Source organism: Bubalus kerabau, chromosome 11 (genome assembly GCF_029407905.1).
Source record: "Bubalus kerabau isolate K-KA32 ecotype Philippines breed swamp buffalo chromosome 11, PCC_UOA_SB_1v2, whole genome shotgun sequence".
In the NCBI taxonomy this organism is placed as follows: domain Eukaryota; kingdom Metazoa; phylum Chordata; class Mammalia; order Artiodactyla; family Bovidae; genus Bubalus; species Bubalus kerabau.
The window spans coordinates 28,596,110-28,612,671 of NC_073634.1; the positions used below are offsets into that span (position 1 = coordinate 28,596,110).

A 16,562-nucleotide genomic window follows, 5' to 3' on the forward strand; every position below is an offset into this window, starting at 1 on the left:
GAGAAGCCTGGTGTGCTGCAGTCCACAGGGTCATAAAGAGTCGGACATGACTTAACGAGTGAACAACAACAACGAAAAGTAAAAAGAAACAGATGAAATTAACTTTAATAACACTTTTTATTTAAACTAATATATCAAAAATATTATCATTTCAATATGTAATCAGTATAAACATTATTGAGAAATTAAACCTTTTTTTCATACCAAGTCTTTGAAATTCAGTGTGTATTTTATTCTTATAGAATAGTTCAACTTGGATCCACCACATCTCAACAGTTCAAGACCCACATGTGGCTAGTGACTGCCAGACTAGAGAGGGCAGGATGGAATATTTAGAGCTATGGCTGTCATACCAAAAAAAAAAAAAAAAGTAAAAGTGACCTATCCCCTACACATCTTACTCTGCCAAGTAATGACTCTAAGAGGTACAATACACTGATGCAAGTGAAATGCTGTTGAGTGACAACAGCTTGTGAGCACACTTAACTGGGGGTATAAACACTAAATAATGTCAGAGTTTGTGGAAAGGATGATTTCAAAAGGCCAAAGTCATCTTCATGATTCATTAGTAAAGGACGGGCAATTGGAGAAGAGAGAAGGGTATTTTACAATATTCAAGGGTAAACCCTTTCAGACAAAAAATAATGGTACTAATACACCAGGAAAAACTTAGTTCAACAAATGAAAGATTAGAGTCGATCACACAACTCTGATACGAACCCAGGGAGTGGACTTGTAAGTAGTGAGCAACTCTTTCATGAACGAGGCTCTTTAAAACATTAAGCAGAGAAGTACTACTAAGCTACATGAAATTTGGAACTGAGATACAAAAATGCTACGTAGAAACTATTTTTTGGTACTAAAAATGGTACAAATGATTTACATGGTAACGTCTGATTCATAATCTCTTTATACTCTCTGGACCTCAGTTAACTCAAGTGTAAAATAAAGTGGATACAACCCTCAGGTCCCTTACAGCTAGAGTGACCTGTGATTTATTGTGCAAACCTGGACACTTTCAAGAGTAAAAGGGGCACTATTAATAATTATGCTGGGATAAGAGGTATAAACTAGAACCGTTTCACAGCCATAAAACTATATGATCCTCTTCTACCAAACGGATGCAACAGCTACTCCTATGCAGGGATGTGGAGCTGATCAAAGTCCAGGCGTGTTCTTATTACCTCTGCGTGGCCACAGGGGCCTTGTGGGCTAATATACACTGATCTGAGTGAGGCAGCTTCGCCTCTCCCCCCAGAGCATTTTAAATTGGTTTGAATTTGGGAACAGGATTCCATATGGACAGAGCTGGACTCTGACAGCCTGAATATATTTACTGAAGACAACAAATCATTGACAGACTAAATGTAACAGAGGAAAGGCCTGGCCTGCTTGTACTCAGAATCTGACTTTGTAATTGTAGCCTCCTTTAGACAGGCCTAATCAATTAGAAGAGGCTGATTTTAACCAGTTGCAGGCTCATTACCCTGCATTCCAGTTTGTGTTGATGAAAATCAGTTTCAGTCTGTGGCCTGGAACTCATGTACAGCACTTCCTGCGGCCTCTTATATAAACACATCAAAACATTTTTTTTTTTTTTTTGGAGCTGCCCCTCTCGGTTTTAAGAAAACCACTTTGTGAATCATGATGAAAATAGAACAACTGCATGTGGATCTGGGGCCCATACCAGGAAACATACGTGACACCAAAGAACATGTACAAAGTCAGAGCTTGAGGTAGTGCATGGTAGACTGGAGACTGAGTCTCAAATATCTAGGCTCCAGCAACAAATGAGTCTACTCAGTTATCGCCGCAAAATGGAACAGAATGAACTCCTGAGTTACTGAAAATGACAAGAGTCGAGTCCAGACTCTTCCCGGAATGACCAAATAGAAAACAAACTTGCAACTAAACAAGGACAAGTTTCCTTGGGAAGCTTTTATGAAGGAAGCGTATGACACTAAGTGTAATTTTGATATGTGGTTTAGTCTTGCAAAAGTAGAAGTGGGGGAGTGCGTGGGAGAGCCATTCAAAACCCCACCTACATTTCAAAGACCTGTAATCACTCCAAAATATAATATAACTGTGAATCATACCTGGCTGGTTGCCTTTTGAGAGTTTGTCAAGGCAGCAAGTCAACAGGAAGAGGATATCAATATACACAGCTCTGGTCACCAAACATGGATTTTGCCTAGAAAGGTAAAGAACAGAAAATAAATTGGTAATTTTTCTCTCTGAGGCCTGGGCCACAGAAAAGAGAAAATGGGTATTTTCTACCAGGCATATCATAAGGCTTAAAGAGTTGTGTGTGCGTGTGCTAAGTTGCTTCAGTCGTGTTCAACTCTCTATGACCCTATGGACTTGTAGCCCACCATGCTCCTCTGTCCATGGGGATTCTCCAGGCAAGAATCCTGGAATGGGTTGCCATGTCCTCCTCCAGGGGATCTTCCCGACCCAGGGATTGAACCTATGTCTCTTATGTCTCCCACACTGGCAGGCAGGTTCTTTACCACTGGGGCCACCTGGGGAGCCCCAGAGCTGTAACAAATGCTAAAAATGATGGACAGTCACCGATGCTGACAATGGTGAAATTTTCATTTCTCATGAAAAGAAAATGAAAATAAAATCCTAGTGCTTATGGTAGAGGTTGGGACTGTGTTTGTACAAAACAGAAAATTCTATGCTCTGGCGCCAAAGAAAATTAACTGAAAACAAACAAAAACCAGTACCCTATCCCAGTTATTTGAAGACAAGAGGGAAGTAGGGAATATGACACCATATTCTATTATCTTCCTCTTAACTGGACAAATTTAGGGGAAACATCATTGGTTATGAATATCAGTGATTTAGCATTTTGGAGGAGAATTGCACTCACAAATGATAAACTGTATTTACAGACTTAAAAAAGCAGCTGAAAAAACAAACATGAAAGTATTAACAAACACTGTTGACAGACATTCCTTTCCTGATAAATGAGATTTTTCTTTTCTTCTTTCAATAAATGGAGGTCTTTTTATTCTTTGAACCACATGGGGGAAAAAGTAAGTGGGCTTGGCTTGAGGGGGTCTAGATCAAAATGGAAGAATGAAGACCTTTTTTTGAGAATAGCACTGAATCTCCCTGACTCTGAGCCTCAGTTCATACTGGTCAAGAAAAAGTGCCCAAACCTCCCGAGGGTACTAATAATTCAATATAAACAGTAAAAGTGGCTTCCCAGGTGGCTCAGTGGGAAAGAATCTGCCTTCCAATGCAGGAGATGCAAGAGACACAGGTTCGATCCTCGGGTCAGGGAGATCCCCTGGAGGAGGAAATGGCAACCCATTTCAGTATTCTTCTCTGGAAGCTTTCATGGACAGAAGAGCCATTGGGTGGCAAAGAGTCAGATGTGACTGAGCACATGCACACAAGTGGTAAAAACAACAGGGACAGACCTGGGTTTGAATCCTGGCTTTTTGCCATCTAGTATCTCTGTGACCTGAATCAGATTTCTGACGGGCACAATGGACACCGCAAGCACCTCACTGCGAGTCACTGTGAGCATTTGATTCGCATGTTCCCTGCTCTGCTCCTCTGCCTCCAACCTAGGATGAGGGAACGACATGAGTTCCAGCTAGTGTATTTCCATCTGGCTTGATCCTTCGATGTATCCTTCTCACTTCCTATAAGTTAAGTTTTACCATTTCTCTAAAGTTTATTCTCACTCTATCCTGAACTGCCCATATCCTAGGGGCATGCGATATCTGCATGAAAAGCAAACCAGATACTTTTCCATTAAAACAAAACTGTCTTGTTTCAAGATTTCCCTGTTGCTGACCTGCCTCATTTCTGTTCCCTGCCTTACTTCACCTACAGTATCTGCTTGCTCCCTGACTCCGACTCTGCCATAACGACTAGTTTATATGTACACTTCACATTTGGCCTAGTTTCATGCCTATGCCCAGTTATTTTTAAAAATTAGTTTTAAAAAACAGGTAGCACATGCACATGGTATAAAAATAACTCAAACAGTACAGAAGGGTATGCAGTAAAAATGAAGTTCCTTTTCCATGCCCCCACCCTCTACCACATGTTCTGTTCCCCTGAGGCAACTGCTATTACTGCTTTCTAGAGCGTATCCTTCCAGGCACATTTTACAAGCATCTATCTATAGCTCCCCACTTGTTTATTTTTATATAAGTAGTGTTTTACTACTTACTGAGTTCTGAGCATTACCTTTTTTTCACTAATACATTTAAGATATCATTCTATTAAAAAACACAGATTTGCCTCATTTCTGAAATGGTTGTGAACTGTTCCATTTCATGGATGTACCCGTCCCCTAATGAAATAAGTCAGACTGTTTAGGATATTTTGCTGAAAACAATGATGTAATAAAGATATATGTATATTAGTTTATGCATATGAATGGATATTCAAAAGAGAAATCTGTAGAAGCTTAAGTGCTGGATCAAGATATTCATGCATTTAAAATTTTGCTTCATTTAGATCAGATGCTCTCCTAAGAGACTGGGACTACTTATGCTTTCACCAACAGTGTTTAAGATTCCCCTCCAGCTCCAACAACCTGACCCACACTGTGATTAAACCTTTTGACCTTTGCCAAGGTGGTAAGTGGAAAAACAGTACCTCATCATTTTAAGTCATAATTATTTTATATGAAGTTGCCCATCCCTTCATAAGCTTTTCAAAAATATCTTCATTTCCTTTCCTGTGAACTGTGATCAAATCTCCGATCTATTATGTTATTGGTATTTTCCTTATTGATTTGTAGGAGCTCTTTGTATATTAAGGAAATCCGTCCTTTGTCATATGTGTTGCAAATATTTTTTCGCAGTTTATCATCTGACTTTAAACTTATTTACAGTACTTTTCTGGAATTCAAAACTGTTTGGTTTAATGCAGTCAAATATATTACTTTTATCTTCTGGATTTTATGTCCTGCTACCAAAGTCGAACCTTTCCTCAATATAGATTTATATTTATAAATTTTTCTTTAGTACTTTTTCTTCTAGTACTTTACAGTTCCATTTATTTATTTCTTTATTTACGGCTGTGCTGTATCTTCATTGCTGCACTTGGGGTTTCTCTAGTTGCTGTGAGTGAGCTTCTCACTGTGGTGGCTTCTCACTGCAGGGCACAGGCTCTAGGGGGCATATGCTGCAGTACTTGCAGAGGGCTGGCTCAGTAGTTGTGGAGCATGTGCTCAGTTGCCCGTGGCATGTGGAATCTTCCTGAGGCAGGGATCGAACTCATGTCCCCTACATTGGCAGGCAGATTCTTAACCACTGAACCACCAGGCAAATCTTACAGTTTCATTTTTTTTCTTGTTTAACACTTTGATCTATTTGGAATTTACTCTCCCCAAATCTTACCTTTATATTTTGTCTCTATTCAGTTTTCCTCAGGTCAGTCAAATTTGACTTGTGAAGTTGAAAAGTCCATAGTCTACAAAAATTACTTTAACAGTATCATTCCCTGTTCTGGCACGTCCACTGTTTAAAACGTGGGATATCTTTCCTCCTCCCAGTGGAAAATCACTCGGGAGAGAAAGCAAGGAAACCTAATGCAAAGGGTTAATGAATTATCAGACATGAAGCACAGGGCTGAATAATAAACGGCCTGCAGATAGCAGGATGAATGCCTCCTGAGCATCCAGCTGCGAGCCAGGTGCTGGAAAGAGATGCACAAGAGATGATTTCTGGCCTCGGAGAGTTCTGTCTTGTTTTGGAGAAAAAAATAAATACAAAACTCGGGACAGGATGTAAGGAGTTAAGGGAAAGAATATAATAGGGTGGACTAGAAACATGGACGGAGAAGGCAATGGCACCCCACTTCAGTACTCTTGCCTGGAAAATCCCATGGATGGAGGAGCCTGGTAGGCTGCAGTCCATGAGGTCGCTAAGAGTCGGATACGACTGAGCGACTTCACTTTCACTTTTCACTTTCATGCACTGGAGAAGGAAATGGCAACCCACTCCAGTGTTCTTGCCTGGAGAATCCCAGGGACGGGGGAGCCTGGTGGGCTGCCGTCTATGGGGTCGCACAGAGATGGACATGACTGACACGACTTAGCAGCAGCAGCAGCAGAAACATGGAAGAGATGTATGAAGACCTAAGCCCAACTGTAAACAACAGGAAGAATTTAGACAGACAAAGCTGACAAGGAAGGGGATTTTGAGAGGGGGCAATAGAGGCAGGAAGAAAGGAGTCTAGCTTGTCTGGGGACCCATGGGAGATGGGATACTCTGTGCTAACTGGTGCTCCTTGGTATAAAAATGTACTGCCTGCTCCATTTGACCTCACAGGGTCATAACTTCTCACCTGAGATGTTTTCCTGCTAGTGGAGTCACGTAGAACCATAAAGGGAAGTTTTTGGGAAATTGGTTTGACTTTCAAGCTCAGTGAGGAACCTAGTTTCCATGATATTTTTAGCTAAATTAATATATTTTAGAACAGTTCTAAATGAATAGAGGAAATGTTGGCTATCTTTACGTCCCCCTGCCAGGCTAAAGTGTTCTGCACCTTCTCTTGGCCTGGCACAGGCTGCCAACCTTCCTGGCAGCCTGGGACTCGGCAGGGACCACTCTGACTGCTCCCAGAACTGAGGTTCTACGCCAAGTCTGATGTAGTCAATGAGATCGTGGGAGGCTCCCTCAAATTCTGCTGCTTTCGATTCCAGGAAACAGAGAGGATCTGGGGCTACAAAGGAGTCCATCCATGGCTTCTCCTTCAAGACTGACTCAGAGAGAAATTCTGGCCCAGAGCCCACTGTTCAAGGCTCCACCCTTGAGGAGAGCCACAGCCTCACAGCATCGCTGTCTGGAATCAGAGTTGGGCTTCGCTCTGAATTGGCTTCTAAGTCAGGAAAATAATTTTTTTTTCTTTTTCTCTCCCTGTGACTTGGTGTTTGTTCTGACTTGGAAATGGTACACTGTGAGTTCAGGGTGAGCCAGAGGTTTGTTCTCGGTCTGTCAAGCCACTTTGATGATGGGAATAAAATCCTGGGAAAGAGCAAGCCAGCTGGACAGGAAACCAAGCCACAGGGTTTTGGTGGGTTTGGGTTTTTTTTTCCCTGCCCCCAGATGGAAAAATCCTGGCACAGGGCATGGTATAATAAAGATTGAGAGTGTTCAAAAAAAACTCAGGAGTGGTCAGGGTCTAACAAATGGGCTAAAAAACAGCATAATAGAGGTTTTAGAAGGAGTGAACAGGAATCAGGTACTATGAGGACTAAGTACATAAATAAAGCGAAATGCAGGCCTTGTTAAAACTTTCTTCCACTCTTTTTATCACTGGTCCCTTGACATATACCCACCCAAGAACTCGATCTCTGAACTTCATTAAACCTCCTGCCCTCTCTCCTGGAAGCTGGGGGAGGCAGAAGGCAGAGGAGAGAGAGTAAGGCTTCCCAGACATGTTTACAATGGCCCTAGTGTCTGGAGGACACCAGAAGCTCTTGGGAAGCCTGTGATAAATTATTCACTTCTTCTTTCCCTTCCGGAATCCCAGTGGCAGCAGAGATTTTTAACTGAAGCCCATTCATTCAGAAAACATTCACTAAGAGGAAACTGAGAGCCCAAATAATGCCAGGGTATGGATATATGAAGATGAAATGAGTCAGTGGCATTCGTCACTGCCCTCAAGAAACTTAGAGTCCTGAACTGCGTTTTTCAAACTGTAGGTTATGACCCATTTTGTTGGTTATGAAATAAACTAGTAGGTTTAGATGACCACCTACTAGTGTTAAGAGAAAGCCTAAGAGAAAGAAAGGAAGGAAGAGGAAGGGGGGATGGAGGAGGGAGGAGAGAGCTAGCTAGGGAAAGGGGGAGCAGTGAAAGATAATCACACTGCATCAAAGCAGTCAGGGTAAGCATCGCTCCCTTAAATTGTTATATATAGGATTTCTAGAAAATTTTTGTCCAGAAAGAATTTTTAATAAATTATCTTTGATATAATTTATAAAATGTGATAACTCTGAGTAAAAATATTGACTGATTTAGTCTAATGTCCTTTTCTTTTTCAGGTAATAAGTCACCATCTATTATACCAAATGGTATCAGTGGGGTATTCTTGATATCCAAAATGATGGTGGATAACATTCCTGAAATTAAATCTTCTAAATCTTGAGTAAATTCCCTCTCATTGTATTTTTCTACAAACTGTTCATATCTTATGTAGACAGTAAAATTTACATTATGTAAGATTTCACAGGTATGTTTGTGTATATATCCACACAGATATACACACGGGGAACAAAGATACATACTAAGTCATCTGTAAAATCTCTTTCTGGTTGTGAATGGCTGTCAGAAAACCTTGAAAGGCCGTGGTTTAGTGAGAGAAACACACAACCAATCATGTGGTATGATTGGTGCTCAAAGGAGGGTTGACAAGAGTAAAACCTAAGGGTGGGGTTGGGGGGAAACGCCTCGGTAAATCCAGAAATGCCTTTGCAGGAGGAGTCTAAGAGATGGACCGTGGGCAGAATGACTCCAGCAGAGGAAGCAGCATGTCCGAAGATGACGGCATGTTACATGTTTGAAAAAGAACAAGAAGTACAAAGGGGATGTGGAATGGATGGGACAGCAGGAAATGACGCATGATGACATGCCCCAAATGGAAGTGCTTAGGAGTGACCTTTCAGAGCTCCAAAAGCTCCAAATGGTCCCAGATGGGACCCCACTGGTCCACTGGATGGCTGGGGCCCCCAGGGCCCATTAGCATGCAGCCTTGGGAGGGTTCCCAGCAAGAAACAGACAGTTCACTTTGGACATATTTTTGCTTGTCACCTTGGATGACTTTTTCAGAAGAATTCACTGCCATCTTCAGAGGGCTGAAAACAACTGTTCTGGCTTTAGGCTGCTAGTGTCTGTTAAGGTTTGCTGCTGCTGCTAAGTCGCTTCAGTCGTGTCTGACTCTGTGCGACCCCAGAGACGGCAGCCCACCAGGCTCCCCCGTCCCTGGGATTCTCCAGGCAAGAACACTGGAGTGGGTTGCCATTTTCTTCTCCAATGCATGAAAGTGAAAAGTGAAAGTCACTCAGTCGTGTCTTACCCTCAGCGACCTCATGGACTGCAGCCTTCCAGGCTCCTCTGGTCATGGGATTTTCCAGGCAAGAGTACTGGACTGGGGTGCCATTGCCTTCTCCACTGTTAAGGTTTAAATCCTGAGAAATCTATCTGGACTTCAACAGTCAAGGTTGAAGGTCACTCCAGACCCCAGGGAATTACTCTCCCCTAGAATCCTGATTAGACTCATGGTTTAACTTTATTAATCTAGAAACCTTTACTAAGTACCATGGGGTGTATCCTACTTGGAAGAGGAGTAGAGAAGTGGACAGGTTCTGGCCTTGACGAGCTTATAGTCGTGTGTGTGTGTGTGTGTGTGTGTGTGTGTGTGGTGGTAGAGGGTGTATGTGGAGAAAAACAAAACACACACAAAACAATGTGAGAGAATATCATGGAGGAAGGGTCTGGAGATGTGGAAAGACTCCGCAACTGAATGCAAAGCGGGAATTTCAGACAAGAGAGTTCACTTTGCAAAGATCCAAAGATGGGAGCAAGCTTGCCGCATGCTGGCAAGAATGAAGTCCAGAAAATCAAACAGGTGCAGCTGGCCAGTTTGACAGCTTGGAATGACTCTGGGTCGTGAGTCCTGGCAGGGGCCCATCATGGTCCATGGCAATCTCTCCCTCTAATCTGGGATCCTGTGTGAACTCACTCCCATTCAGCTCACGTCTGGTCTGCACCACAGTGGCTACAAAGCCTCTTGCCATGGAGCCAGCACTGAGCTTAATGAAGCAGTATTCTGGGGACCACCACCAGGACTGAAATAGGCTGGAAAGAAGAAAGCCAGAAAAAAAAAAAAAGAGGGAAAGGAGGTGAAGAGGAAGGCGGAGAGCAGGCAGGTGAGAAGCTGGGCCACAGGTGGGAGGAGCAGAACAATGCGGCGGGGAAAGAGGCAGAAAAGGGAAGGCGGAAATGGTCTCTAACTGTCCCCACACCCTGCCACAGTCCCCTCACTGGACACATGTCGAGCCACACCATGTCCTGTACTTAAAACTCACTTCAAAGCCTGTCCTCTAGGAAACCGTCCCTGACCAACAATCAGAGACTGGCCTCGGAGAACAGTGTGAATGGCGGACGTCTCTTTGGACTTCCTCTGATCTCCCAGAGATCCCGCTGGCCATCTTTGAACTCCTCTGCAGTCTGAGACTCTGCAATGTTAGCTGTCCGCAGACCAGATGCCATCTCGCCTTACATTTGGCTATAAGAGGAAGAGCTGCCGCGGTGAGGAGCCAGGAGGTACTTCTCTGATGTGGGCCCCATGAAGTCATATAAATGTGGAAGTGTAAATTAAATAAAAAGGACCCCTCTCTCCCTTCTGATTTCCATTTTTACCACGGCCCCCAGCCAAGCAATCATTCCTATGACATTTCTGGAGAAACAATAGGGAATTTGTTTAAACCAAGATGCCAAATGGTCAGGAACTGCAGAATATATAAGTTCTTCCCCCTACTCTGTAACATACAGAATTCAGATCTGGATGCAGGGCCAGCTGGCAGCAGCACGCAGGGCCAACACCCCCTGTTAGCCACCCCCTGGCTGGCTAACGCCCGCTCCCGGCCCTGCTCATTTACCTTGTGCTTCCCCGGGGGAGGGGAGGCTGGTGGCAGCAGAAGTCCATTTTTATGGTATGTTCCAGCTTCCATCCAGCCTTTCTTGGTCTGGAGCTCTGCTAGTATTTATACTCACACCCACACATATGAGCTGCCCCACAGCCCTTCTATTGGGATTCTCCTTTTAAAGTGAAGCTATCTTCATGCCCTGCTCTGGATATTGACCAATGTGTAAGGAATTCTTACCAAGTTGTCAGGCACAAGGCAAGAGACCATGAGCTGTGAGTCTGTCCAGAAAGGGACCATATGTCCAAGCCATATGCACCCCTGGAAAGGCTGCCTCGTGTCCGACTCTTTGCAGCCCCGTGGACTATACAGTCCATGGAATTCTCCAGGCCAGAATACTGGAGTGGGTTGCCATGCCCTCCTTCAGGGAATCTTTCCAACCAAGGGATCGAACCCAGGTCTCTCACATTGCAGGCGGATTCTTTACCAGCTGAGCCAACAGGGAAACCCTCCTTTGCCTCTGTGAAAAGAGGACCCCAACTACTCCACCAAGGTTCTGAGTAGGCACTTGGCAAAGGCCCAGGCAGTCTGCATAAGGCCCTGGGGCTCTGCTTAGGTCAAGGTCAAAGTCACAGCCACCTCTGCTTCCCAGGGGAGTGCTGCTATATGAGAGGAAGCCCACAAGCTCAATGCCAAGGCTTTGTATTTCCCTCCAGGAAGGCTCACCTGCCTTTTCAGAGGACCCCCAGGGAGCCACCCACCCCTCCCAGAGGCCCTCATATTTTTCCATCTTTCTATTAGGCATCTTTTTCTCATTAATGTACTAACACTCAAGTTATATGGAGAGAATGAGGAAAAAGAGACCTTGTGTGGGGGTTGGGATTTGTTCAAAGCCTGAAGAAACCATTTTAGAGGGTGTATGTTTTTTATTCCTTTTATGAGAGATGCATGTTTCCCCCCCTCTGTGACTTGTTTAAAAGTAAAGTTTAATATGCTGCCAGAGAAATTGCTGGTTAATAACTTAATAAGCAATGTGCTAGGGATTATGGGAGAAAGGTAGTGTCCAAGAAAACTTTTATTGTACAGTTTGGGGCTTGGATTAGCTTCAGTTATTACATAAAATGCTAACAGAAGTCCCCTTTCTTTTCAAACTTTACTTTCTTCCTAGATTATTTTTAAAACATTAGAATATATAAGTGAGGTGAGTGAAAACTTCTAGTAGCTGCAAGAGAAGTCTGAATGTAGATCACAGGTGAGGATTTCTAACAGGACAGTCTGAACTTTGTTCATGAAATCTTGGCGAAGCACACGCTTGGAAATTAGCCCTGGCCACAAAAATAATATCAACTGCATTTTATTAAAAGTTTTATCTTCAAAAAACATTTTATCTTTAAAAGATTCTTGAGAGGAGAAAAATAGGCATTATTATTCCCATTTTTATAAATCAACAAAGTAGCTCACATAGCTCAAGTGACCTGTCCAAGATCAGGGCAGAAACCAAGAATAGCATCAAGGTTTTCTAGACAAATTGTATCTGTGCGTTCCAAACACAGTGTGATGAAAGGGGAGAGGCTGGGCCGAACAATTAGAGCATGTTGCTTTGCACGCTCTGGTGGCGTGTCCTGGTGGCCAGTCTGGAGAAGAGTGAGGTTCGAAGTACAGCTGTTTCTGTGTGGGCCACCAGAAAGGCCTGTTTTCAACATGGCCAACAAGACTGATAAAGACTTCATTATCTGACAATAAATATTCCCTATTTGCTTAGCTCTTTCGTATTTGCATGCCCATTACTCACTATGCTCTTTTCCACCTTCACCCACTTCCTATTTTGGATCTTCCAACTTAACAGATAAAAAACTGACACCTGGGACTTCCCTGGTGGTCCCGTGGTTAAGACTCTGTGCTTCCAATGCAGGGGGCCTGAGGTTCAATCCCTGGTCAGGGAACTAGATTCCACATGCCACAACTAAGACCCCTGAGCAGCCAAATAAGTAAATAAATGTTAAAACCAAAACAAACAAAAGAGGCCCCAGGAAGTTAGAGGCCACCCGTCACTGGTTAGCAGCTGAGCGGGGGGCCAGAACACAGACATGCTACCAGCGAGTATATCCTGCCCCACCTCAACCTCAGGGAGGCGTGCTCACAGCTAGAGTCTTTTCCACTCAACCAGGGCCTCTCAAAGTGACCCCCTGTAGGTACCCAGGAACACAGGGCCTTCGGGCTGGTAAGGGTCCCTTCTGGCTCAAGCGGGACTAAGTTCCTGATTGTGAGGGGAAGCTATTTCCAGAGACCTGCAGGCCAGTCCAATCGCTGAGGAAGGCTGGGCATCCCTGGCAGCGAGGAGGAGAGTGAGGCTTTGGAGGGTCTCTCTCAAACCCGCTCCCTTGACTTATTCACATAAGGCCTGCCCACGTGCCCCACAAGCCTTCGGAGGGTCAGCCCAAAGCCTGGCCAATTAGGACAAAGGCACCAGAGCTAAGTTGGCTCAATATGAGGAACAGAGAAGCAGGAAGCCAAGTGAGGCCTCCGGGAGTGTGCCTGCTGGGTCTGTGTGTTGCCGGAAAGTCTGCCCTCAAGTTACTGACTTCGGTTAAAAGCAATGTCTCCAGAAGACCAACAGTAAGAAACAGCTATAGAGTCAGAAGAATTATGTACATACTAGCGCTTAGTAACATGTAAGCATGATGTGTGGGTCATGAAAAGCAGCAGTCAGTCAACTGAGGGTGGATTTCTGGGGAAAGGGGATCTGGAGAAGCTGAGTTGTATTGGCAAGAAGGTCTAGTGATGGGGTCCTGACCAAGGAGGGCAGCTCCTGAGAGAAGGCCCTGGGCAGCCCAGAGGCTGGGGGTGGCAGTGTTTCCTACAAGGATGATCCAGCCGCAGCAAAGGAAGCAAGAGGACCAAGAGGCAGAAAACCAATTTGCTCTTGAAATCCCAAATTTGGCTATCTTTGCAGCCAGACACAGCTGTCAAGTAGGAAGAAGTCACCTGTTCCTTGTGTCTATTTTCCTGTCTACAGATACTGGTTTGGATTAGATTCCTGTTTTGAAATAATAAGGGGGCTTTCCTGGTGGCTCAGACAGTTAAGAATCTGCCTGCAATGCAGGAGACCCAGGTTCAATCCCTGGGTCAGGAAGATCCCCTGGAGAAGGAAATGGCTACCTACTCAAGTATTCTTGCCTGGAGAATCCCATGGACAGAGGAGCCTGGCGGGCTACAGTCCATGGGGTCATAAAAAATAGGCCATGACTGAGCAACTAACACTTTCACTTTTTTCACTTTTTTGAAACAGGGAGTTAGGGTGCTCTTTGTCATCCCTCTGGGGGCTCCAGTGGTTGAGAAGCCATGTGGGTGGGCCTCCAGGCCCATATTTGCACCGTATTTGCCATCTCTATTATCTCGAACATCTTGAACTTCCACTTAAGCTTCTGTTTGAAGAAAGGATTCCACTGGATTAGATGATCTCTACATTCCCTTTCCTGTTATAAACTCTGTGGTTCTACGGTCCTCTTAGCAATGTTGAGCAGACAGTAACCATGAAGTCTAAAATGCCCATGGGCAGTACCTCTATTCCCCTCACTAACTGCCCAGGCATGCAAAGGAGTTTCCAAGTACCAGACAGAGCTGGTGGGGTGCTACTAGGGAGCTTCTATGAACCTCCAGCAGGGGCTGGAGAGTTTTTCAGTCACTGAGAGAGGCTGGGAAGATGTAACACGCTCCTCAGTGTGTCTCATCCACATGGAGACAGCAGCCTATTTACTAGTCTGAGCTTACTGACTTCCTCTTCCCTCTTGGATCAGATTCAAATTCCTCTGGCTGACATTTAAGGCCTGCCACAACTGGTCTCTTATCAAATCTTGTACAGCTCTCCAAACACACCACGTCTTCTTCAGCTCTACACCCCCACTGGCCTAAATGCAAATACTTTCTCCACTAGTGTGTCCCTGACCGTGCTGTCCACCATCTTGATATGCTCTTTTCTCACCACTTACAGTGTTTCCAAATCACGCCCATTAAAACCCAGCTCAATTACCTAACTCCCCTAGGAAACCTTCCCTGGCTATCCCAATCCACATTCTTTTCTGAATTCTTATACTTAATATACATACTACGTAATTAAGAATTCTATATGAATGTCATTGTTGGTTTTTTTCCACATGGATAAGCTCTTTTCAACTAGACTGGATCATAACTAAACCTTGACAATAGAGGCCTAATTATATATATCTAAAGTGGTCTCTGCTTCTTAGGTGGCTCAGTGGTAAAGAATCCACCTGCCAATGCACGAGCTGCAGGAGACACGGGTTCGATCCCTGAGTCAGGAAGATCCCCTGAAAGAGGAAATGGCAACCTACTCCAGTATTTTTGCCAGGATAATCCCATGGACAGAGGAGCCTGGAGAGATACAGTCCATGGGGTTGCAAAGAGTCAGACACAACTGAGTGGCTGAGTATGCACGCGTGTACAAAAATGGTCCCCACAATGCTGAGCACTACTAAAATTCCTTTCTTTGTAAGTGGACAATGAGACCTACACAGCTTATTTAACATCATAGGCTCTATATCAGTGTAACTTCACTCATTCACCAATCTGTGAGAATTAACCTTACCTAACAATGAATGGCAACCCACTCCAGTACTCTTGCCTGGAAAATCCCATGGGCGGAGGAGCCTGGTAGGCTGTAGTCCATGGGGTCGCCAAGAGTCAGACACGACCGAGCGACTTCACTTTCACTTTTCACTTTCATGCACTGGAGAAGGAAATGGCAACCCACTCCAGTGTTCCTGCCTGGAGAATCCCAGGGATGGGGGAGCCTGGTGGACCGCCGTCTGTGGGGTCGCACAGAGTCGGACACAACTGAAGCGACTCAGCAGCAGCAGCAAGCCTTTAAAGACTTCTCCCTTCTCCTCAAAGATGTCCTTGACATCCCATCCCCAACTAGCTGGCTTCTATAATACACTTTGACCTCATTCCAGCATTTACCAAATTCTTACATGTTTACAGTTAATTAAATCCATACCCATGTTATTCACTTGGTTTTTGAAATAGGGACAATATCATTCATCTCTACATTCTCCACTGTGCCATCTGAATTGGCTTGGATTCATTGGTAATGGCTCAATGAAGGTAACCAAGGCGTTGATTTATCCAAAGGATGAAACATGTCACATGCTAAGGAAAAAAAGTAACCCACTATATTACAGTTTTACATAATATTATGAAAATGTGTTGAGGCCATTTAAAGCCTGCATCCCTTGCAAGCTGGGCAATGACAACACTGCCTGAATCTTCCAACAGCAATACCCCAAGAAGCCAACAGCTACAAGTGGAGCAAGACAGATCTTTCTGAGCCCTTTATCAAATGAATTACCACCTCCAGGCTAGGTTTGCAGATTTCTATATTTAAAACGTAGAAAGTTGGGGGTTGAATTCTTGATGCGCAGTTGCATAAACAAACTATTTTTATTTCTTGCTGCAGTAAGGAGGAAGCTTTGATCCTGGGCAACTTGTTCAAAGGCTCAGTTTAATATATTGATCATTTCTGAGTGCTTTTACCTGACTAGTTTCCGTAAGCTCAGCCTGTCAACAAGAAATACCTCATGTAGTCTCAAGCTTCACTTCTTAAACAGCTTATTCCTTTAAAACTTGATGTAATTTTAAAAGGAATATCTAATGAAGAAAAGGTTTTGTGGACAAGGCTGTCCACTGCTTTGGGTTGAAATGTGCTAACTTAATGTTTCTCTCTGTTTTTAAAAATACAAACAGGATCTCATCCCGAGATATCATGACCTTGAACATTCCTGAGAAGTCTGAAAGGGAAGTGAACAAATGTCAACAAGCTTGGGTCTAAAATACACCAGCTTCATTTCTCTCATCATTCAAGTATGCACGAGGCTCAGAGAGACTTTGAATAGGCTGAGCTGGGGGATTAAAGATGGGC

At 44.1% G+C, this 16,562-nt stretch overlaps 1 protein-coding gene across 6 annotated transcripts in view; it reads right to left on the bottom strand.

The window, feature by feature from the left end:
- The window catches only part of THADA (THADA armadillo repeat containing), a 334,534-nt gene that overhangs the window by 80,826 nt on the left and 237,146 nt on the right, over positions 1–16,562 (bottom strand). For all 6 annotated transcript variants that reach the window (XM_055539939.1, XM_055539943.1, XM_055539942.1 and 3 more), the window contains one exon: positions 2,097–2,191. In XM_055539939.1, coding sequence (XP_055395914.1) covers positions 2,097–2,191 — 95 coding nt within the window. The remainder of the gene's footprint in view (positions 1–2,096; positions 2,192–16,562) is intronic.